This window comes from Trichomycterus rosablanca, chromosome 4 (assembly GCF_030014385.1).
Source record: "Trichomycterus rosablanca isolate fTriRos1 chromosome 4, fTriRos1.hap1, whole genome shotgun sequence".
NCBI lineage: Eukaryota > Metazoa > Chordata > Actinopteri > Siluriformes > Trichomycteridae > Trichomycterus > Trichomycterus rosablanca.
This window is the reverse complement of record NC_085991.1, coordinates 55,337,886-55,363,730: the sequence shown is the minus strand read 5'-3', so window position 1 is coordinate 55,363,730 and position 25,845 is coordinate 55,337,886. Positions and strand designations below refer to the sequence as shown.

Genomic DNA, 25,845 nt, shown 5'->3' with positions numbered 1-25,845 from the left:
TCACCTATCACCTCATCTATCACCTCATCTATCACCTCATCTATCACCTCACCTATCACCTATCACCTCACCTATCACCTATCACCTCACCTATCACCTAATCTATCACCTCACCTATCACCTCACCTATCACCTATCACCTCATCTATCACCTCACCTATCACCTATCATCTCACCTATCACCTCATCTATCACCTCACCTATCACCTAATCTATCACCTCACCTATCTCATATCACCTCACCTCACCTATCACCTCACCTATCACCTATCTCATATCACCTCACCTCACCTATCACCTCATCTATCACCTCACCTATCACCTCGCCTATCACCTATCACCTCACCTATCTCATATCACCTCACCTATCACCTCACCTATCACCTATCACCTCACCTATCTCATATCACCTCACCTCACCTATCACCTCACCTCTCACCTCATCTATCACCTCATCTATCACCTCACCTATCACCTCATCTATCACCTCACCTATCACCTATCACCTCACCTATCTCATATCACCTCACCTCACCTATCACCTCCCCTATCACCTCATCTATCACCTCACCTCTCACCTCGTCTATCACCTCATCTATCACCTCATCTATCACCCTCATCTATCACCTCACCTATCACCTATCACCTCACCTATCTCATATCACCTCACCTCACCTATCACCTCATCTATCACCTCACCTATCACCTATCACCTCACCTATCTCATATCACCTCACCTCACCTATCACCTCCCCTATCACCTCATCTATCACCTCACCTCTCACCTCGTCTATCACCTCATCTATCACCTCATCTATCACCCTCATCTATCACCTCACCTATCACCTATCACCTCACCTATCTCATATCACCTCACCTCACCTATCACCTCCCCTATCACCTCACCTATCACCTCATCTATCACCTCACCTCTCACCTCATCTATCACCTCATCTATCACCTCATCTATCACCTCACCTATCACCTCGCCTATCACCTATCACCTCACCTATCTCATATCACCACACCTATCACCTCACCTATCACCTCACCTATCTCATATCACCTCACCTCACCTATCACCTCCCCTATCACCTCATCTATCACCTCATCTATCACCTCACCTCTCACCTCATCTATCACCTCACCTCTCACCTCATCTATCACCTCACCTATCACCTCACCTATCACCTCACCTATCACCTCGTCTATCACCTCACCTATCACCTCACCTATCACCTCACCTATCACCTCACCTATCACCTCACCTATCACCTATCTCATATCACCTCACCTCACCTATCACCTCCCCTATCACCTCATCTATCACCTCATCTATCACCTCACCTCTCACCTCGTCTATCACCTCACCTCTCACCTCGTCTATCACCTCACCTATCACCTCACCTATCACCTCATCTATCACCCTCATCTATCACCCTCATCTATCACCTCATCTATCACCTCACCTATCTCATATCACCTCACCTCACCTATCACCTCCCCTATCACCTCACCTCTCACCTCGTCTATCACCTCATCTATCACCTCACCTATCACCTCACCTATCACCTCACCTATCACCTCACCTATCACCTCATCTATCACCTCACCTCTCACCTCATCTATCACCTCACCCTCACCTCATCTATCACCTCACCTCTCACCTCATCTATCACCTCACCTCTCACCTCATCTATCACCTCACCTATCACCTCACCTATCACCTCGTCTATCACCTCACCTATCACCTCACCTATCACCTCACCTATCACCTCATCTATCACCTCACCTATCACCCTCATCTATCACCTCGTCTATCACCTCACCTATCACCTCACCCTCACCTATCACCTCACCTCTCACCTCGTCTATCACCTCGTCTATCACCTCACCTCTCACCTCACCTATCACCTCACCTATCACCTCACCTATCACCTCGTCTATCACCTCACCTATCACCTCACCCTCACCTATCACCTCACCTCTCACCTCGTCTATCACCTCACCTATCACCTCACCTATCACCTCACCTATCACCTCGTCTATCACCTCACCTATCACCTCACCCTCACCTATCACCTCACCTCTCACCTCGTCTATCACCTCACCTATCACCTCACCTATCACCTCACCTATCACCTCACCTTTCACCTCACCTATCACCTCACCCATCACCTCACCTATCACCTCGTCTATCACCTCACCTATCACCTCACCTATCACCTCACCCTCACCTATCACCTCACCTATCACCTCACCTCTCACATCACCTCACCTATCACCTCACCTATCACCTCACCTTTCACCTCACCTATCACCTCACCCATCACCTCACCTATCACCTCACCTATCACCTCACCTCTCACCTCACCTCTCACCTCATCTATCACCTCACCTATCACCTCACCTATCACCTCACCTATCACCTCATCTATCACCTCATCTATCACCTCACTTCTCACCTCGTCTATCACCTCACCTATCACCTCATCTATCACCTCACTTCTCACCTCGTCTATCACCTCACCTATCACCTCACCCATCACCTCACCTATCACCTCACCTATCACCTCACCTATCACCTCACCTATCACCTCACCCATCACCTCACCTATCACCTCACCTATCACCTCACCTATCACCTCACCCATCACCTCACCTATCACCTCACCTATCACCTCACCTATCACCTCACCTATCACCTCACCCATCACCTCGTCTATCACCTCACCTATCACCTCACCTCTCACCTCACCTCTCACCTCATCTATCACCTCACCTCTCACCTCATCTATCACCTCACCTATCACCTCATCTATCACCTCACCCATCACCTCATCTATCACCTCACCTCTCACCTCATCTATCACCTCATCTATCACCTCACCCATCACCTCACCTATCACCTCGTCTATCACCTCACCTATCACCTCACCTATCACCTCACCCTCACCTCATCTATCACCTCACCTCTCACCTCATCTATCACCTCACCTCTCACCTCATCTATCACCTCACCTATCACCTCACCTATCACCTCACCTATCACCTCGTCTATCACCTCACCTATCACCTCACCTATCACCTCACCTATCACCTCACCTATCACCCTCATCTATCACCTCGTCTATCACCTCGTCTATCACCTCACCTATCACCTCACCCTCACCTATCACCTCACCTCTCACCTCGTCTATCACCTCGTCTATCACCTCACCTCTCACCTCACCTATCACCTCACCTATCACCTCGTCTATCACCTCACCTATCACCTCACCCTCACCTATCACCTCACCTCTCACCTCGTCTATCACCTCACCTATCACCTCACCTATCACCTCACACCTCACCTATCACCTCACCCATCACCTCACCTATCACCTCGTCTATCACCTCACCTATCACCTCACCTATCACCTCACCTATCACCTCACCCTCACCTATCACCTCACCTCTCACATCACCTCACCTATCACCTCACCTATCACCTCACCTTTCACCTCACCTATCACCTCACCCATCACCTCACCTATCACCTCACCTATCACCTCACCTCTCACCTCACCTCTCACCTCATCTATCACCTCACCTATCACCTCACCTATCACCTCACCTATCACCTCATCTATCACCTCACTTCTCACCTCGTCTATCACCTCACCTATCACCTCATCTATCACCTCACTTCTCACCTCGTCTATCACCTCACCTATCACCTCACCTATCACCTCACCCATCACCTCACCTATCACCTCACCTATCACCTCACCTATCACCTCACCCATCACCTCACCTATCACCTCACCTATCACCTCACCCATCACCTCACCTATCACCTCGTCTATCACCTCACCTATCACCTCACCTATCACCTCACCTATCACCTCACCTATCACCTCACCTATCACCTCGTCTATCACCTCACCTCTCACCTCACCTCTCACCTCACCTATCACCTCACCCTCACCTCATCTCTCACCTCACCCATCACCTCACCTATCACCTCACCTATCACCTCGTCTATCACCTCACCTATCACCTCACCTATCACCTCACCCATCACCTCGTCTATCACCTCACCTATCACCTCACCTATCACCTCGTCTATCACCTCACCTATCACCTCACCTATCACCTCACCTATCACCTCACCTATCACCTCACCTATCACCTCACCTCACCTATCACCTCACCTATCACCTCACCTATCACCTCACCTATCACCTCACCTATCACCTCGTCTATCACCTCACCTATCACCTCACCTATCACCTCGTCTATCACCTCACCTATCACCTCACCTATCACCTCACCTATCACCTCACCTATCACCTCACCCATCACCTCGTCTATCACCTCACCTATCACCTCACCTATCACCTCACCTATCACCTCGTCTATCACCTCACCTATCACCTCACCTATCACCTCGTCTATCACCTCACCTATCACCTCACCTATCACCTCACCTATCACCTCACCCATCACCTCACCCATCACCTCACCTATCACCTCGTCTATCACCTCACCTATCACCTCACCTATCACCTCACCTATCACCACCCATCACCTCACCTATCACCTCGTCTATCACCTCACCCATCACCTCACCTATCACCTCATCTATCACCTCACCTATCACCTCACCCATCACCTCACCCATCACCTCACCTATCACCTCGTCTATCACCTCACCCATCACCTCACCTATCACCTCATCTATCACCTCACCTATCACCTCACCTATCACCTCACCTATCACCTCACCCTCACCTCATCTCTCACCTCACCCATCACCTCACCTATCACCTCACCTATCACCTCGTCTATCACCTCACCTATCACCTCACCTATCACCTCACCCATCACCTCGTCTATCACCTCACCTATCACCTCGTCTATCACCTCACCTATCACCTCACCTATCACCTCACCTATCACCTCACCTATCACCTCACCTATCACCTCACCTATCACCTCGTCTATCACCTCACCTATCACCTCACCTATCACCTCGTCTATCACCTCACCTATCACCTCACCTATCACCTCACCTATCACCTCACCTATCACCTCACCCATCACCTCGTCTATCACCTCACCTATCACCTCACCTATCACCTCACCCATCACCTCATCTATCACCTCACCCATCACCTCACCTATCACCTCACCTATCACCTCACCTATCACCTCACCTATCACCTCGTCTATCACCTCACCTATCACCTCACCTATCACCTCGTCTATCACCTCACCTATCACCTCACCTATCACCTCACCTATCACCTCACCCATCACCTCACCCATCACCTCACCTATCACCTCGTCTATCACCTCACCTATCACCTCACCTATCACCTCACCTATCACCTCACCTATCACCTCACCTATCACCTCATCTATCACCTCACCTATCACCTCACCCATCACCTCACCCATCACCTCGTCTATCACCTCGTCTATCACCTCACCTATCACCTCACCTATCACCTCACCTATCACCTCACCTATCACCTCACCTATCACCTCACCTATCACCTCACCCATCACCTCACCCATCACCTCGTCTATCACCTCACCTATCACCTCGTCTATCACCTCACCTATCACCTCACCTATCACCTCACCCATCACCTCGTCTATCACCTCACCTATCACCTCACCTATCACCTCACCTATCACCTCGTCTATCACCTCACCTATCACCTCACCTATCACCTCGTCTATCACCTCACCTATCACCTCACCTATCACCTCACCTATCACCTCACCCATCACCTCACCCATCACCTCACCTATCACCTCACCTATCACCTCGTCTATCACCTCACCTATCACCTCACCTATCACCTCACCTATCACCTCACCTATCACCTCATCTATCACCTCACCTATCACCTCACCTATCACCTCACCCATCACCTCGTCTATCACCTCGTCTATCACCTCACCTATCACCTCACCTATCACCTCACCTATCACCTCACCTATCACCTCATCTATTACCTCACCTATCACCTCACCTATCACCTCACCTATCACCTCACCTATCACCTCACCTATCACCTCATCTATCACCTCACCTATCACCTCACCTATCACCTCACCCATCACCTCGTCTATCACCTCGTCTATCACCTCACCTATCACCTCACCTATCACCTCACCTATCACCTCACCTATCACCTCACCCATCACCTCACCCATCACCTCGTCTATCACCTCACCTATCACCTCACCTATCACCTCACCTATCACCTCACCTATCACCTCATCTATTACCTCACCTATCACCTCACCTATCACCTCACCTATCACCTCACCTATCACCTCACCCATCACCTCGTCTATCACCTCACCTATCACCTCACCTATCACCTCACCTATCACCTCGTCTATCACCTCGTCTATCACCTCACCTATCACCTCATCTATTACCTCACCTATCACCTCACCCATCACCTCGTCTATCACCTCACCTATCACCTCGTCTATCACCTCACCCATCACCTCGTCATCTCTTATACTGCACAAACATCAGAAACACTGCAGAACTATACACAGAGGCTCGGAGAGAAGGAAACTACAAGTGTGCAACATTAATCTAACCCAGTACCACAGATCCCACTAACAACATAAATCCCAAGAACCCACCATCATATTATCAAACCACAATAAACAGATAAAGAAGAAGAGTCTTTACCTGGGCTGGAATTCCCCAAGGAGGACTGAAAGAGAACAACAATCCACATCAGAGCATTCATTACTCCCATCATTATACTGCATCACTGCACATATCACACATTACAGCGTGTTCAATACTGTTAACATCACATTTAGATGAGTACAATCCCCATAAAGTAAAGCATTAAAGAACTTAGGGAAGGTCCACCACTGTTCCGGTGTGCACAAAGTGATGCCTATAAAAACATGGCAAAAAACTTGATGAGTTCTGTGAGGAGGAGTTTCAGTTAATGTTCTGGACTAGTAGTAATCAGAAGGTTGCCGGTTCAAGCCCCACCACTGCCAGGTTGCCACTGTTGGGCCCTTGAGCAAGGCCCTTAACCCTCAATTGCTTAGACAGTATACTGTCACAGTACTGTAAGTCGCTTTGGATAAGAAGTATAAGCTAAATGAACACATTCCCTGATCACACCCCAAACTTACAATATAATAATAATACATATATACACCCATCAGCCATAACATTAAAACCACCTCCTTGTTTCTACACTCACTGTCCATTTTATCAGCTCCACTTACCATATAGAAGCACTTTGTAGTTCTACAATTACTGACTGTAGTCCATCTGTTTCTCTACATGCTTTGTTAGCTCCTTTTATGCTGTTCTTTAATGGTCAGGACCCCCACAGGACCCCCACAGAGCAGGTATTATTTAGGTGGTGGATCATTCTCAGCACTGCAGTGACACTGACATGGTGGTGGTGTGTTAGTGTGTGTTGTGCTGGTATGAGTGGATCAGACACAGCAGCGCTGCTGGAGTTTTTAAACACCGTGTCCACTCACTGTCCACTCTATTAGACACTCCTACCTAGTCGGTCCACCTTGTAGATGTAAAGTCAGAGACGATCACTCATCTATTGCTGCTGTTTGAGTCGCTCATCTTCTAGACCTTCATCAGTGGTCACAGGACGCTGCCCACGGGGCGCTGTCGGCTGGGTGTTTTTGGTTGGTGGACTATTCTCAGTCCAGCAGTGACGGTGAGGTGTTTAAACTTCACTCATACCAGCACAACAAACACTAACACACCACCACCACCATGTCAGTGTCACTGCAGTGCTGAGAATCATCCACCACCTAAATAATACCTGCTCTGTGGGGGTCCTGACCATAAAGCATGTAGAGAAACAGATGGACTACAGTCAGTAATTGTAGAACTACAAAGTGCTTCTATATGGTAAGTGGAGCTGTGTGTAGAAACGAGGAGGTGGTTTTAATGTTATGCCTGATCGTACATATCAGTACATATGAGGAAAAATAGATTATTTGAATGAGCTGAACTCTCTGAACTCTCCGAGAGCGTGTAATAATAAATGCGCTGGTGATTTATACGTCTTATATTGTGTATAACGGTGCTATATATATATGAGGATGAGTACGTGTATTCTATAACATGATTAATGCTATATATCAGATTACAAAGAGGAACTTCTGCTCAAGCTTAAATTCAACTCTGAGAATAAAATAAAATAGAATATTACAAGTGTAATCTGAATGATTGTTTTATCTATAACACGAATTATATTATAATTATATTATAGACGTATATAAAGAAGCACCAAAATATACATTTAATATGAATTTAAATTAATAATAAGATAAATGTACAGCTTTATTCCCTCCTGAGCACCTAAACATGATTTAATAATATTATTAATCAAGCCTGATTGTTAAATATTACATTTATTTATATATTTAACGTTTATTTCACTTATATATAAGTAAACTACGTAAATAATGTGATTATTTAGCTCTGCAGCATCATCAGCTCACAAATATCACCTTAAAATAAAAATAATACGCACATAAGACTGAGACACGTATTATATTTACAATAATCTATCAATACTAATAATAAAAAATAACTAATAATAATGATGATGATGCTAAAATGCTAACAGTGCTAATAAGTTTATCTGATCAAACTGACCCAAATCCAACAAGTTTTAATGAGTAAATGAGTCGGATCAGAAGCCCGCAGTGAGGAGTACAGCTCGCCGGTGTGTGAGGAACCCGAGCAGTGGCTCTAATAAACAGAACCGAGCGGATTTCAGCACTTTTATATGATGTTATTTAGCAGAGCTGCTGGAATGATTGAGTTTCTTTCTTACCTCCGCCATATTGGCCTCTCCGAACGCTCGCTGTGTGGACGGGGCATCGCGAGTACCCGGATCTAACCTGCGCCGCTGCTGCTGCGCATGCGCACATGTCCGCTCCGCGTCGCCAGAAGTTTGTGGACGCGAACAATCCTGAACATCGATTATTTACCCTTAAATTACACCCTTCCATTACACCCTTCCATTACACCCTTCCATTACACCCTTCCATTAAACCCTTCTATTAATCCCTTCTATTAATCCCTTCTATTAATCCCTTCCATTACACCCTTCCATTACACCTCTCCATTACACCTCTCCATTAAACCCTTCTATTAATACCTTCTATTAATCCCTTCTATTAATCCCTTCTATTAATACCTTCTATTAATCCCTTCTATTAATCCCTTCTATTACACCCTTCTATTAATACCTTCTATTAATCCCTTCTATTAATCCCTTCCATTACACCCTTCTATTAATCCCTTCTATTAAACCCTTCTATTACACCCTTCTATTAATCCCTTCTATTAATCCCTTCTATTAAACCCTTCTATTACACCCTTCTATTAATCCCTTCTATTAATCCCTTCTATTAATCCCTTCTATTAATCCCTTCCATTACACCCTTCTATTAATCCCTTCTATTAAACCCTTCTATTAATCCCTTCTATTAATCCCTTCCATTACACCCTTCCATTAAACCTCTCCATTAAACCCTTCTATTAATCCCTTCTATTACACCCTTCCATTAATCCCTTCCATTACACCCTTCCATTAAACCCTTAAATTACACCCTTCTATTAAACCCTTAAATTACACCCTTCTATTAATCCCTTCCATTACACCCTTCTATTAATCCCTTCTATTAATCCCTTCCATTACACCCTTCTATTAATCCCTTCTATTAATCCCTTCTATTAATCCCTTCCATTACACCCTTCCATTACACCCTTCCATTAAACCCTTCTATTAAACCCTTCTATTAAACTCTTCCATTACACCCTTCTATCAAACCCTTCTATTAATCCCTTCCATTACACCCTTCCATTAAACCCTTCCATTAAACCCTTCCATTAAAGCCTTCTATTAAACCCTTCCATTAAACCTCTCCATTACACCCTTCTATTAATCCCTTCTATTAAACCCTTCTATTAATCCCTTCTATTAATCCCTTCTATTAATCCCTTCCATTACACCCTTCCATTAAACCTCTCCATTAAACCCTTCCATTACACCCTTCCATTACACCCTTCCATTACACCCTTCCATTAAACCTCTCCATTAAACCCTTCCATTACACCCTTCCATTAAACCCTTAAATTACACCCTTCTATTCAATCCTTAAATTACACCCTTCTATTAATCCCTTCCATTACACCCTTCTATTAATCCCTTCTATTAATCCCTTCCATTACACCCTTCCATTAAACCCTTCCATTACACCCTTCCATTAAACCCTTAAATTACACCCTTCTATTAAATCCTTAAATTACACCCTTCTATTAATCCCTTCCATTACACCCTTCTATTAATCCCTTCTATTAATCCCTTCCATTACACCCTTCCATTACACCCTTCCATTAAACCCTTCTATTAAACCCTTCTATTAAACTCTTCCATTACACCCTTCTATCAAACCCTTCTATTAATCCCTTCCATTACACCCTTCCATTAAACCCTTCCATTAAACCCTTCTATTAAACCCTTCCATTAAACCTCTCCATTAAACCCTTCTATTAATCCCTTCCATTACACCCTTCCATTAAACCCTTCCATTAAACCCTTACTTTAAACCCTTCTATTAAACCCTTACTTTAAACCCTTCTATTAAACCCTTCCATTAAACCCTTCTATTAAACCCTTCCATTAAACCCTTACTTTAAACCCTTCTATTAAACCCTTACTTTAAACCCTTCTATTAAACCCTTACTTTAAACCCTTCTATTAAACCCTTCCATTAAACCCTTACTTTAAACCCTTCTATTAAACCCTTACTTTAAACCCTTCTATTAAACCCTTCCATTAAACCCTTAGATTAAACCCTTCCATTTAACCCGTCTGAGCCTAATTCTGAACCCCAGTCTGGACTGCACACATACACATCCTTCATGTGTCTGTGTGGGTTTACTCCAACCTGGATTGGCTACAGGGCATCGATCCCACTGGCTACAAGGAATTAAACCCAGATTCCCAGGTCCCTGAAACCCTTTTGTGTCCAAAATCACCTTTTCATTGGACACATCTGAACCTACATGTCACAAACAGACCCCTGAGGTATCGTTTTACAACATACGGTGCATTTGGCGAGTATTATATTTACATTTACAGCATTTAGCTGACGCCTTTATCTAAAGTGACTTACAGTACAGTGACAGTATTCATTCTGAACAATTGAGGGTTAAGGGCCTTGCTCAAGGGCCCAACAGCAGCAACCTAACAGTGGTGGGGCTTGAACTAGCGACCTTCTAATTACTAGTCCACTACCTTAACTACTAGTCTACAACCGCCCTACAATACATGGTGTGAATTTGGTGTTGAATGGACATAAAACACCATTTTACCATTAATCTCCACTTAATCACCCAAAATCATCAATTAAAAATATTCAGACCCTTTCTGTGACTCTCAAGATTGTTCTCATGTGCATCCTGTTCCTTTAATGATCCTTGACGAGTGTAGAACTCTACTGGACTCCACCACCAGAGTTTGGACAGACCCACAATTTTCACCAACACATAAGGTCCAAGGAACCAGCAGTGGATCTCCACAATCATATAGTGGCCGGGCGGAGATCTGTACACAAATATAAAACAATTTCTAAGGCTTTGAGTGTTCCCAAGACCACAGTGACGTCAACAATTAAAAAAAAGAAGAAGTGTAGAACCTCTGCTTTATAACCACATCTTATATTTTAGTTTTTATTTTATTAACATTATGAAAACTTTAGTATGAACGTATGATAGGGTGAGAACATTTTGTAATTAAACCACATTTTGGTCAGCGTGGTTCCAAACAGAACAGCTGATTCACAATATTCTAATAATACAAGCAAGTAAAAAAACACAGATAAATAAAACACAAAAACGTACATATACCACTTTTTCACAAAAATACCACGTCCACATATTTATGCCTCTCTGTTCAATATTGACCATTATGGCGCCCAGGTGGCGCAGTTTCTGATTTGGATGTTCCACTAGCACAGAAGAGTAGAAGTGTAAACCAGAGTGTGTTTTAATTTTCTCTACAGCAAGTTCCAGAACAGTTTCCATTATATTATCATCATTATTATTGATTATTATTTGGATGACCTTTGACCGCTTGTCCACGGATGGACGCTTCCGTATTCATCAGACGAATCCTAACAGCCCATTCCACTCAGATCACTGATCCGGTCCACTTTAAACCCGAAACAGTGTTTCTGAAGGTTCTGTTTAGGATTCCCTCTCCTCCTCAGCAGAACTCTCCATAACCTGCTCCTCACGGCCGGGTTCGACTGGGTTCTGTTCCTCTGCAGCTGATCTGAGATCCTCATCTTTCCTCCTGACGTGCTGTTCACCACCGGAAAGCTCTGAGATGAGAATAGAATCCACATCAGATTCATGCACTGTAAACAGTCAGATGCTAAAAGTCTCAGAACCTTCAAACCTTACACTACAACTCAACAACCTCGGGCTTCTCTAAGCAGCCGACTGACTAAGTTTAGCTTAAAATGGTGGAACACCCTACGTAGTGCACTTCACAGGAACGACCAGGGTGAATGGAACGCTCCTACAGAATCGGTGCTGATGGTTGAAAGACGCTTTCTGAACCAATCAGAGCTTCTGATTGTAATTGTTAGTAAGAAATGCTGTTATTTGCATTTATTCGGTTTGCGTCACACAGATGACGTGGTAATGAAACGCTCGATCGGCTTTCTAACGACTTCCTGTTTTACTTCACCACCGGGAAAAGTTTGGAGGTTTTTAATTATAAGCACATTTACAAAATAACGGATTCTGTTCCTAATGGGACACACGCTTATAAATGTAATAGCATCTGGAAGAACAGAAGCTAAGGTAAGCAGCGGTTATGATTGTTTTTTTGCTGTGTTTGGGATTTTGGCCTCTGACTCTAGTATAAAGACTCGTGACTCGACTTGGACTCTAACCTAAAGACTCGTGACTTGACTTGGACTCTAGTAAAAAGACTCATGACTCGACTTGGACTCTAACCTAAAGACTCGTGACTTGACTCACAACCAACCCTTTAGCTTTAACCCTGATGTTTTTATTTAGTAACATAACTGCAGAACTTTGGTCTTCATCACTAATAAACCCTCTATGGAAACATGTAAACAAACACAGCGCATTTCACAACAGTAACCAGCTCAAAACAGATGTTAAAGACACTGACCGTGTGCTGGACGGTTGTTAGCCGGTTGGCGCTGGGTCTCAGGGCTGTGACGATGGTGAGAATCCCGTACAGCAGCGTATAGTGTTTAATATCCATCACCTCCACCTCTACAATACACTCACCTGCCACCAAAACCTGCCTTTATTACCCCAGTGACCATGATGTCAGCACCATAAACCCAGAATAAGGTCCTCCTTATCTTCTGATAATCACACGGCACTCAGACGGCGTGTCAGCAGTGGTGTTGGCTGAACATGACGCCATTTATGGCCAGTAACTCCAATAATCAGACCATGAAACACAGAGTCAGGAAGTCTAGCGAAGGTTTTAGACGTTCATGTAAGTGTGGCGCCTGGTGAAGCCCCGCGCCCGCTAGAATCGGGATTGAACCCAGTATGTAGGATGTGTAACCAAGGTAGAACAACACCGAGGCTATAAAAACACAAACACAAAATGAAAGACGAAAACAACCAGGTTCTCAGAAGGAAGGGAGGAACCCCCCAAAAAACTGGGCACAGCAATGAATGGGTGGCACCCCAAGTCGACAACTGGAGTTCCCATAAAGAGATAAAAGTGTCCTGACCTCAAACACCAGGAGAAAACTGGACCGGATCGAGCTCGGCATTACGGTTCCAAGAGAACTGCAGGTTGCCAACGGAGGAGCCGGCAAATCTGTGGGGAGGAAACCGTTATAAACAAAAACACCTCCACCTGGAGCAAATGAACACTCAACACTCAGTTAAGAGGAGCTGACACGTCAATCATTTACACCTCCACGCCAGAGATGTTCACAAGTCACAAAATACGAGTCCGAGTCGAGTCACGAGTCTTTAGTCTAGAGTCCGAGTCGAGTCACGAGTCAATATAATCTACACAGAACATATATTGTAAATGTAGCGTAGAAATAAAGAAATAATCTGTAAATTCAGATAAAAACAACAACAGATTAGCGAGTGTATTTAGCCGTTTTACTTCGTGTCTTTACTTTCCTCCTCATTGTGTAAATGAATGTAATTTCTGTAACAAGAAGGTTCCAGTTAAAAGCTTCAACTGATACGTTTTGTTTTCATTACAGAACAAAAGCGCTCGATAAATCACGGCACAGCGGCCAAAATCCCAAACACGGCAAAAACATCATAACCGCTGCTTACCTTAGCTTCTGTTCTTCCAGATGCTATTACATTTATAAGCGTGCGTCCCATTAGGAACAGAATCCGTTATTTTGTAAACGTGCTTATAATTAAAAACCTCCAAACTTTTCCCGGTGGTGAAGTAAAACAGGAAGTGGTTAGAAAGCCGATCGAGCGTTTCATTACCGCGTCATCTGTGTGACGCAAACCGAATAAATGCAAATAACAGCATTTCTTACTAACAATTACAATCAGAAGCTCTGATTGGTTCAGAAAGCGTCTTTTAACCATCAGCACCGATTCTGTAGGAGCGTTCCATTCACCCCGGTTGTTCCTGTGAAGTGCACTACGTAGGGTATTCCACCATTTTAAGTGAGATTCTGATCCAAAGGTAACGAGAATGTTCAGATGAAGTGAACTTCAGACGGTGTAGGGAGTAGGGAGCGACGCTTCATCACTACACCGGAAGCTGCTGGAACATTTACACATTGTGTGTGTTGTGGGTTAAGACGGCCGGAGCGTTATTATTATTATTATTATTATTATTATTATTATTATTATTAGAGAGCAGAAAATGACACGTTCAGAATGATGTTGGATCATATATATATATATAATTGTCACACGTAACTAATGTTGCTGACTTTTGTTGTTTACGAGTCATTTTTTGCGAGTCATGAGTCGAGTCGGAGTCATTTGAAACGAGTCCGAGTCGAGTCTGAAGTCACTGTGTGTGCAACTCGGACTCGAGTCCCCATCTCTGCTCCACGCCCCCTCTGCTGACCATATTTGGCAAGGCCGGGGTTTTTGGTCTGTCGGTCCTGGATGATGTGTAGTTGTTTTGAGATGATGTCTGTCGTTAAAAGCACTATACAAGATTCCGTAACCCTTTTCCCCCCAGTTTAGTCGTAGCCAGTTCCTCTTTCTCTGCTGGAGGTATATTCTCCTGACACGCCCTCGTTCCGACATGCGCCCTCCATCGACGCCTACTTTTTCGCCCGTACTTCGGTGCATCGGCGCGTGAGGTCGGTCACGCACTGATCTCCACGTTCCTCCACTTCTGTACAGGTGCCTTACACGGTGCCGAAGACCCCGCCTACTTTTTAGTCCCGTCTTTTCTCACCCAGCAGACCAGTGGCTGAATGTGCCCGCTAGGGGGCGCCCAGCCGACCGGTAGCAGAGCTGAGATCCGAACTCGGGGAGTCCAGAATCCCAGCGCTGGTGCACTGGCGCACTAAGATGACAGAATTTGATTTCAGATTTGATATTTGAAAGACGTATTTATAAAAATAATAAATATAAAGATAAATACTTGCTAAATAGAGATAAATAACTGAATTGTTTTAAAATAACGCATAAATAATTTAAGCAAATTCATACGAAATATGAGTGGACATGCAATTCTACCACTTTACCACTTTTTGAGCCAAAACTGTCCACAGAAACGCGTGTTTTTCTTTCATATTGTAGTCGTGACGCTGTAACCATGGCAACGGGACCGTGTCGAACTCCATTTCCCATAATGCAGCTCTTTGAGTTGACTTTAATCCCGGACGCTGAAGGTTGTACAAGCAGGTGCAGCTCGTGAATCATATTAATCGGTAAGTGTACATTTAGTATTAATAATATAGAATTAAAGGTTGTATACATTATGCGGGGGATTACACGTGTTCTTACGCTTTAATTATTAAACAACAGCTTTCGTTAGACGCATGCAACGTGGTAAACAATTCAAGCTGCTAACATGCTAAAGCTAACAACGCAGCAGCACCGTGTAACGATGTGCGGGGTGCTAACAGTGTTCCGCACAGCCGGTTTTACCATCGAATGTGTGTTGTTTATAATAAAACTGCGTCTCATGACTCCTGGATGATAAAATGTGTGAAGTTTAGGCTGCAGTGTTGTTTAATAGTTTTATTATTTACTGTGTATATGTTATTAAACGTCATTTATTACAACCAACTGTACGGAACACTGTGAATCACTGGTGTTGTCACGATACCAGAGAAAATATCGCGATACCACCACAGCACATACTGCTCCAAATCACGTTATCGCATATATATATACTGTTTATATGCACATGCTTATTATAGAACACTTATAATAACAGCTACACTTCATATTTAAAAGGATGTAGACATCGTTTAGACCTCAAATCGACTTGAATACAATGCAGGCTGTCAAGGGCCTCACATAAGGGCCCAACTGTGGAGACTAAGCTTGGTGGTGGGTCTTAAACCAGCTACCTTCTGATCATCAGTCCAGAACCATAACTGGTGTCCTAATGATTGAGTCCAGGTGTTTCAGCCACACCCCAATCATACCCCTCCGACTTCATGTCAACAGTTTGAGGAAGGTCCTTTCACTGGAACTGAGGGGCCGAGCCCGACTCCTGAGAAACACCCCCACACCATAATCCCCCCCCCCTCCACCACACTCTACACTCGGCACAATACAGTCAGACAGGTGCTCTAGAGTCCAGTGGCGGCGTGCTTTACACCACTGCATCCGGTGATGTAAGGCTCGGATGCAGCTGCTCGGCCATGGAAACCCGTTCCATGAAGCTCTACACACTGTTCCTGAGCTGATCTGAAGGCCACATGAAGGTTGGAGGTCTGTAGTGATGGACTCTGCAGAAAGTTGGTGACCTCTGCGCACTATGTTCCTCAGCATCCGCTGACCCGCTCTGTCCTTTTACGTGGTAACACTCGGTGGCTGAGTCGCTGTCGTTCCCAATCGCTTCCACTTTGTTATACAAGCACTGACAGTCGACTGTGGAATATTTAGTAGTGAGGAAATTTCATCACTGGACTTGTTGTACAGGTGGCATCACGGTACCACGCTGGAGTTCACTGAGCTCCTGAGAGCGACCCGTTCTTTCACTAATGTGTGTAGAAGCGTCTCGGTTTTATACACCTGTGGCCATGGAAGTGATCGGAACACCTGAACTCAATCATTTGGATGGGGGAGTGCCAGGTTGCCACAGTTGGGCCCTTGAGCAAGGCCCTTAACCCTCAATTGCTTAGATTGTTTACTGTCTCAACTGTAAGTCACTTTGGATAGAAGCGTCCGCTAAATGCAGAAAATGTAAATGATGGGTTTGGTGTGGAGGAGCTCCGGTGGCCTGCACAGAACCCTGACCTCAACTCTTACTGAAGATATTTGGGATGAATTAGAATGTTGAGTATGAGCTCAGAACATAAATTTGGGTCCCTGTGTCCAGAACCTTCCAGAACTTCATTCCACCTCCACCAGCCTTCAGAACGTTTGTTTATGAACCTGTTATGGCTGTACGATGGTTGTGAAGGATGTTTCCTCTCTCATAGACTAAAGAAGAACTAGAAGATGGACTCCCCCGATAGCCTCCTCCAGCGGAACGGTCCTGCCGGCTCCGCTTCTACCACGCACCACCGTCCAGACCAGGAGAACGACACCCAAGCACCCGCCGGCGGAGCGGAGACGCAGCCGAAGAGCCACCGCCGCCACAAACGCAGGAAGAAGAAGAACGAGTCGGGCCAGAGAGACGCTGGAGCGGGGTCCGAGCCCACAGATCTACCCAGGAACGCCCCGCCGCCACGGCGACGCAGGACACCCAACCCCAGAGGTGGTGGAGACGCCAGAGGCACAGAGGTGGCGGAGGCACAGACGCAGGGGGTCGGCGAGTCCTCAGGGGCACCCGGAGACGCTGCAGGAGGAGGAGGAGAAGGGAAGAAGAAAAGGAATAAGAAGAAGAAAGCCAAAGTGAAGACGGAGGAGGCGATGGAGGTGCGGGGTCAAGCTGGAGGTGCAGAGAAACCAACGAGAAAACCCAAACCTCAAGGTACTCGAGGTAGAGTTCCATTATTGATGTATTTTTAGCTGGTTATAGGGTGAGGGTTTGACATCCTTGAAACTGGACGTCAGTGGGTTCTGGGAGCGGTGTTGAGTTTTAAAGACGTTGAGTTTCGAGGTATTTTTCCCCATAAGGATGTTTGGAGAACCTGTTAATGCGTCCATGGTCCCGTGGAGCTGCAGATATTTTAGTCTCATGTAAAATAATGAGGTTGTTTTTGACACTTAAACACTGAAAATAACACAAATATAATATAAACACACTGAAATACAATTACTAACAGTTGTATGCTTCTTAATGGTGGAGATACTTGATGTTGGAATACCGTATTCCCTTCAGCACCGGCGCATTCACACGAGAACTAAACGTGACAGCGAGTGAGGAATGTGATTAGTGGAGGAACTTATGAGCAGTAATAATGAAGAGAAGTTTAGTGCTCCTGTCTCCTTCTTTTACTACATTAAACCACGTTAAGCTTTATTTTCAACCAGAAGCGTTTTAGACTCTGCAGGGAGGGTGAAAGAAAACAAACAAATAAATGAACAAACAGAACAAACAAACATAAATGAATAAACAAACAAATAAATAAACAGAACAAACAAATAAACAGAACAAACATAAATAAACAGAACAAACAAACATAAATAAACAAATAAGTAAACGAACAAACATAAATAAAGAAATAAGTAAACAAACATAAATAAACAAATAAGTAAACAAACAAATAAATAAACACAGAACAAACAAATAAATGAATAAACAAACTAATAAATAAATAAGCAGAACAAACAAATAAACAGAACAAACAAATAAATAATCAGAACAAACAAACATAAATAAATAAACAAACAAATAAGCAGAACAAACAAATAAATAAACAAACAGGACAAACAGAACAAACAAATAAATAAACAAACAAATAAACAAACAAATAAATAAACAAACAAATAAGTACACAGACAGAACAAACAAACAAAAATAAATGAATAAACAAACAAACAAATAAATAAACAGAACAAACAAACATAAAAAAAACAACAAATAAATAAGCAGAACAAACAAATAAATAAACAAACAGGACAAACAGAACAAACAAATAAATAAACAAACAAATAAACAAACAAATAAATAAACAAACAAATAAGTACACAGACAGAACAAACAAACAAAAATAAATGAATAAACAAACAAACAAATAAATAAACAGAACAAACAAACATAAAAAAAACAACAAATAAATAAGCAGAACAAACAAATAAATAAACAACAAACAAACAAAATAAATGAATAAACAAGCAAGTAAATAAACAGAACAAACATAAATAAACAAACAAATAAATAAGCAGAACAAATAAGCAGAACAAATAAATAAACAAACAAAACAAACATAAATAAATAAACAAACAAATAAATAAGCAGAACAAATAAATAAACAAACAGAAATAAATGAATAAACAAACACTTGGTGGTGGTGCACCAACGTTTATTATCCTTTAATGAACCAATCAGGCTTTGTGTTTCTTGCAGCAGCCTCTGTGCTTGTGTAAAGCTTGCTTGACTGTGAACAGAGTCACTGGTGTTCCAGCAGCCGAACTAACAAAAAATATACGAACACAGGAAATCGCCTACGAGTCTTGAAGCGTAAACCCCTGCACAACATCCTCTGAGTTTATCGTGACGTGAAGCTTGCTCGACTGTGAACGGTCTCGCATCATGTGCAGAGATACAGTAAGAGAACCTGTTGGATGGACGGACAACCATCTCCGCAGGCTCCACAGATCCACTGTTGAGTAAAGGCACACTGAAAGTTTAGCTAAACAACATGTTACGTCGGGTGAAGGACAGATATCGAAATACCAGCTGTACTGTGAAACATGGTGGCGGCGGCATCAGTGATGTCCATTCCGAATCAAATTCACTTCACAATGACGTCTGCAGGAGGTCCAGGGGTGTGAATAGTTAGAAGAACAACGACTGCTCCTAAACTTACCTCCTAATGTCCGTCTAGTCATCTGTGAAAAAGTATTCGCCCCCTCGTGCTCGATGCGTCCCTGTTGCACAGGTGGTGTTTGGCGACCTCTAGCGCAGGAACAGTTTACTGCAGGAGGTTCAGCTCAGACTCTGAGAGCTGTTGTATGTGTACGTAGGCGTGACCTCGGCGGGACGGACGGACCAGAACCACGGGAGGAACCGGGGACAGAGGAGGCGGGTGTTTGAGGAGTACATGTCTGTTAAAGACGTCTCTGATGGACTGAAGAGAGGACAGCTCATCCAGGTCACACACACACACACACACACACACTTTATAATAACGTATAATGTATAATAATGTGGTGTATGGGAGCGTTTCTAACTGGTGTCTGATTAGGGGCAACTACCTGGGGGGGGGGCAGGTGCACTGGGGCCCATGGTGCACTGCTCATGAGCTCCTAGTTACGCCACTGTGTCTGATCTTGGTATTTTCTGATTGTGGTTGATGTGGCCCTAGTGGGCCCGCTGCTCTAGAGCTAAGAGACAGAGCTAGTAATGTCATAAGTAATGACTTGATGCCGCTGCGACCAAAGACAGCCGTCCGAATACTTCTGGAACACTCTAATACGGGTGCGATTGGGCGTGTCTGATAGAGGGAGGGTCTGATGGGGGTTTCACCTCATTGCTGGCGTTACAGCGACTCCTGCTGTCTGCTCCAGGTGTTGGTACGAGTGGCGGAGGAACACACAGAGCGTAGCGTGTCTCTCTGTGAGAATCCACTGCTGGCTGGTGTAAAGAACATGCAGCGACTTAACCCATGTTGAAGATGGGCGCTAGTGTGCTACTCTCCTCGGGCCAGTGTTTGAGTTTCAGTGTGAGCTCCACTATGAGTCGATAACTGACTGCAGGCCAGCCAGTCTAGCACCCGTACTCTCTTATACACTGTTATAACAGCCCTTTATGTACAGAATCTTTTAATAATGTTAAGGACTGTAGATGGTGAACTTTCTTTATGTTGTTAAATCAAAGCACTCCATTGATTCAGTATGAGACGGCAGCCTAGAGGTTAAGGTACTTTACTAGTAATCAAAAGGTCGCTGGTTCAAGCCCCATCACTGACAAGTTGTCACTGTTGGGCCCTTGAAGGCTTAGACAGTATACTGTCTGTATACAGTGCTGTAAGTCGCTTTGGATAAAAATGTCCACTAATTGCCGGAAATGTAAATATATAATATATAATATAAATATAAATGAAACTGCAGAGACACCGTTATAATGCAGATATAACTGACTGCAGGCCAGCCAGTCTAGCACCCGTACTCTCTCACTATAAAGCCACGCTGTTATATACAGAGATTTTTTTATCAAGGTCTCTGAATCTGTTAATAATGTAAACGTAATAAATAATGATGATGATTGATAATAATTAGGGCCGATTAACGCGCTAAATTGATCGAGATTAAACATTTTAATCAACCTATTTTTATCGGGCTGTTTGTGCCACGTAAATGTGTGTGTCTGTGGTAATTCACGTTCCGTAAAAGTGAACGCTGATTAACAGAACAGAATAAACACAGCCGGAGACCGTGTCGTTTCAGATATCCTCCCTACACACTCGCTCCCTATGCCCCTATAGTGCACTTAACATTCTTAAAGGGCCAGACAATATATTTGTAATTCACATTACACGACAGGTGTGACGTTAGAAAACAACAAACTTTTTCTTAGAATAGCTCTTTTTTAAGGAAAAATAGTTCCTGTGTGAATTACAAGAGCAGGAAAAACTACGGCAGATACAAAAGCCAGAACGGGGGACGCGGCGTGACGTTATTATTACCGTTACTCAACGCTCGTGCCTGATTTACACTGAATATATGAAGCAAATAATATTCGGGTGATTCTTCAATTGGGGGAACTTTTACGTCCCTAGGTTATAAAACTAATATTTTAGGTATTAAAAAGATCATTCATTGCATCACTAAAAAAATTACACACCAAAATAATGATGATTTCCATTTTTTGTGATGATTTAAACATCAATATTTTGCTCCTTTGGCCTTGTCCCCAACCCAGACTTTAAAACTTCTCTGCTCTAATAAAATGCTAAAAAGTGATCAATTCATTATAAAGATCACAATATGAGTTTTATAATAACTTAAATATAAACAAAATATAATTTTTTTTTCATATTTGTACAACCTATGCATATTTGTGAGCAATATATTACTGTCCCCAGCATTATCGTCATTACCGCAGCAGCGTACGGTTTCTGTAGGGAATCATTTGAAGGTAACACTTGTTTATGTTGTAACCATGGAAACAAAGACTCGCAAGGAAGCACATGCCAGCCATGAGAGAAGATTAACATTGTAATGTCTGGAAATGTGAGTAATTTAATCATGTATCACCTGATCATAGAGTATATTTATTCAGCGTCATTACCATTTACATCAGTACGGCAGTACTTTACCAAAAAAAAGAGAAATTTACACATTATTTATATGTATTTAAAGTGCATCTTGTACTAGCTGTTGACTAGCTTTAGCAAATCCATGGCCTAGCTAGTTTTTTTCTTTAAAAAAAGTAAAAATTGTCATTACCGCAACACGTCATTACCAACACATGATGACATTTCGCTGCCACTTCTCAAATAAATATGAAATATTGAAATTCTATATAAGCTCAATTGTAGCCATCATTAAGTCTTCGCTCGACAGCATGTAAACATTATCTGGACATAATTATTATTATCATTATTACTAATTTTATTTTTCAAAAGCTAAGATGGTAAAAAGAGCCCGCAATTGAAGAATCGCTCATACACGTCAGCGCTTGTGTCTTTATTTCCGGCTGAACTGATAAATAAAATGTTGATTTCGGTTGATTTTCGGAATTTTGATTTATAATTTTATGACTTTTTATTAATCTAGATTAATCTCGATTAAAATTTTTAATCACGTGACAGCCCTAATAATAATAATAATAAATATAACTGAAGGAATTTGTGTTGTGTTCAGGCTGCGGTGAGAATAAACCCGAGGAACTACACTGAGGCGTACGTTCCCTCTCCTGTGAGTATCGCTCCTTCATCTCTCTATACGCACTGCTGTGTGGTGGTTTGGGACGGAACCCTTGTGGATCATCAGAACCCTTGGAGAACTGGAACTCCTGTAGACTGGAACTCGAGTAATAATCAATCGACTGTCGTTTTTTCAGCCTTGCTTGCTTACCAGTGTTCACGGTGTCCCGTCCAGCACAAGCGGTGTTCCGATATATTGATAAGTCCTGGCTCTACCCACACCGCTGTTTGATTTTGAAATGCGGTATATTAGAACAAGACACGTTCTCTAAATCTCCATTTTATTTATTTATCCAAGACCAATATCACCCCCGTACAGACGTCGTCTCCCGACTGCTTCCTCGATCACCCCGTCTACCAGATCACAGAGACCAATTCGGGTTGTAGGACTCCGCCGAACCACTGTGGGAGGCATTCTAAACGGCTAAATTAGAGGAACTAGGAACAGCCGTGACTTTTCCCAGAAGCTGCCAGTCTGCTGAGAGTTCTCAAAGAACTGGGTCGGTGTTCCAGACCTGGGATGATCTGGTTGTAGGAACGTTACAGCGATGTGGTGGTGGAGCTACCCTGATGAGCCGTGCGCATGTATGGCCGAAAGTATGTGGCCACCTGACCATGAGCTTGTTGGACGTCCTATTCCTGAATGGGGCGTGTGCCATGTGTACACTTCTAATTGGGGCTTTCCTCGAGATTTTGGAGTGTCTGTGGGAATTTGTTACCATTCCCAGTGTCTGAGTGGAAGGTCTGAGGTTAACTGAGGTTCCTCCACACCGAACTCGTCCAGCTGTGGTCTTTATGGGTCTCGCTTTGTGTGTTGAGGTTCAGTCGTGCCGGAACTGAGAAGGACCTTCCCCAAACTAGTGACACAGAGTTGTATGCACCTGAGAGTAATCACGGTTTCTTTCTGACGTGGCTCAGGATGGGTTGGCGGACGTGTTCCTGGACGGGATGGTAGCTCGGAATCGAGCGCTGAACGGAGATGTAGTGGTGGTGCAGCTTCTCCCTCCTGACCAGTGGAAGGTATCTAATAGATCCCTCACCCTCACACCTACCGTCAGATCCACAGATTGTGTGGTTTTTGCTGGAGTCTTCACGACTCCTGTGTGTTCAGGTGTTGAACGGGGACAGGGGTGAACAGTCGGGTTCGGATAAGAAGAGACCGAGTGAATCCTCCAACCCCGACGTGACTGTGGAAGCTGAGTACAACGATGAGGAGGATGAGGAGGAGGAGGAGGAGGAGGGTGGAGATCTCAGTAAGAAGATGGAGGCAGTAACTCTGACGGATGCCGGTACTCACATATCACCTATACAGTTTCAAAAAAAGTTGGGACAGGTGTATGTTCAGCACAGTGTTCTGTAGAGTTTGTTGTAGGTGTGAAAGTACAATAGTAATCATCTATACCGGCGTGTTTTCAGGTGTTGGTTATGTCTCAGTGTTCCTCTGTTTCTGGTTACAGATTCAGCGGTCACGGCTGAGGGTGGAGAACACTCGGAGAGCCGCGGTTCCTCCGACAGGAACGTTCAGCGCACCGGCAAGGTACAGTGTTCGTCACGGAGAACTCACGGTCACACCTGGAGACCAACACCTTCATACCACAAACCTCAGCTCCATAACACTGGGACAGGATGCTTTACAGTTATATGTTATATACCTGTACAGGTACACTGTCCATTATATCAGCTCCACTTACCATATAGAAGCACTTTGTAGTTCTACAATTACTGACTGTACTCCATCTGTTTCTCTACATGCTTTGTTATGGTCAGGACCCCCACAGAGCAGGTATTATTCAGGTGGTGGATGATTCTCAGCACTGCAGTGACACTGACATGGTGGTGGTGTGTTAGTGTGTGTTGTGCTGGTATGAGTGGATCAGACACAGCAGCGCTGCTGGAGTTTTTAAACCTCACTTTCACTGCTGGACTGAGAATCATCCACCAACCAAAAATATCCAGCCGACAGCGCCCCGTGGGCAGCGTCCTGTGACCACCGATGAAGGTCTAGAAGATGAGCGACTCAAACAGCAGCGATAGATGAGCGATCGACTCCGACTTTACATCTACAAGGTGGACCGACTAGGTAGGAGCGTCTAATAGAGTGGACGGTGAGTGGACACGGTGTTTAAAAACTCCAGCGGCGCCGCTGTGTCTGATCCACTCATACCAGCACAACACACACTAACACACCAGCACCATGTCAGTGTCACTGCAGTGCTGAGAATCATCCACCACCTAAATAATACCTGCTCTGTGGGGGTCCTGACCATAACAAAGCATGTAGAGAAACAGATGGACTACAGTCAGTAATTGTAGAACTACAAAGTGCTTCTATGTGTAGAAACAAGGAGGTGGTTTTAATGTTATGGCTGATTAGTATATAATACAACCCCAATTCCAATGAAGTTGGGACGTTGTGTAAAACATAAATAAAAACAGAATACGATGATTTGCAAATCCTTTTCAACCCATATTCACTTGAATCCACTACAAACACAAAATATTTAATGTTCAAACAGATAAACTTTATTGTGTTTTTGCAAATATTCACTCATTTTGAATTTGATGCCTGCAACACGTTCCAAAGAAGTT

The 25,845-nt window shown here is 43.9% G+C and overlaps 2 protein-coding genes across 3 annotated transcripts in view; one reads left to right on the top strand and one right to left on the bottom strand.

Moving 5' to 3' along the window:
- Positions 1-8,902, bottom strand: part of mier1b (mesoderm induction early response 1b, transcriptional regulator) — a 52,692-nt gene extending 43,790 nt beyond the window's left edge. The window contains exons 1-2 of the mRNA XM_062994576.1: positions 8,859-8,902; positions 6,710-6,734 (exon numbers count right to left, since the gene is read on the bottom strand). Coding sequence (XP_062850646.1) covers positions 6,710-6,734; positions 8,859-8,867 — 34 coding nt within the window. The 5' untranslated portion in view covers positions 8,868-8,902. The remainder of the gene's footprint in view (positions 1-6,709; positions 6,735-8,858) is intronic.
- A 6,991-nt stretch (positions 8,903-15,893) lies between these two features.
- dis3l2 (DIS3 like 3'-5' exoribonuclease 2) overlaps positions 15,894-25,845 on the top strand; it is a 36,243-nt gene continuing 26,291 nt past the window's right edge. The window contains exons 1-7 of one of the 2 annotated variants that reach the window (XM_062994575.1): positions 15,894-15,972; positions 17,701-18,194; positions 20,354-20,481; positions 23,195-23,248; positions 24,175-24,276; positions 24,368-24,545; positions 24,714-24,793. In XM_062994575.1, the coding sequence (XP_062850645.1) occupies positions 17,720-18,194; positions 20,354-20,481; positions 23,195-23,248; positions 24,175-24,276; positions 24,368-24,545; positions 24,714-24,793 (1,017 nt within the window). In that variant the 5' untranslated portion in view covers positions 15,894-15,972; positions 17,701-17,719. Of the gene's footprint in view, positions 15,973-17,700; positions 18,204-20,353; positions 20,482-23,194; positions 23,249-24,174; positions 24,277-24,367; positions 24,546-24,713; positions 24,794-25,845 lie in introns of both variants that reach the window. The other variant, XM_062994574.1, reaches the window with a different exon arrangement.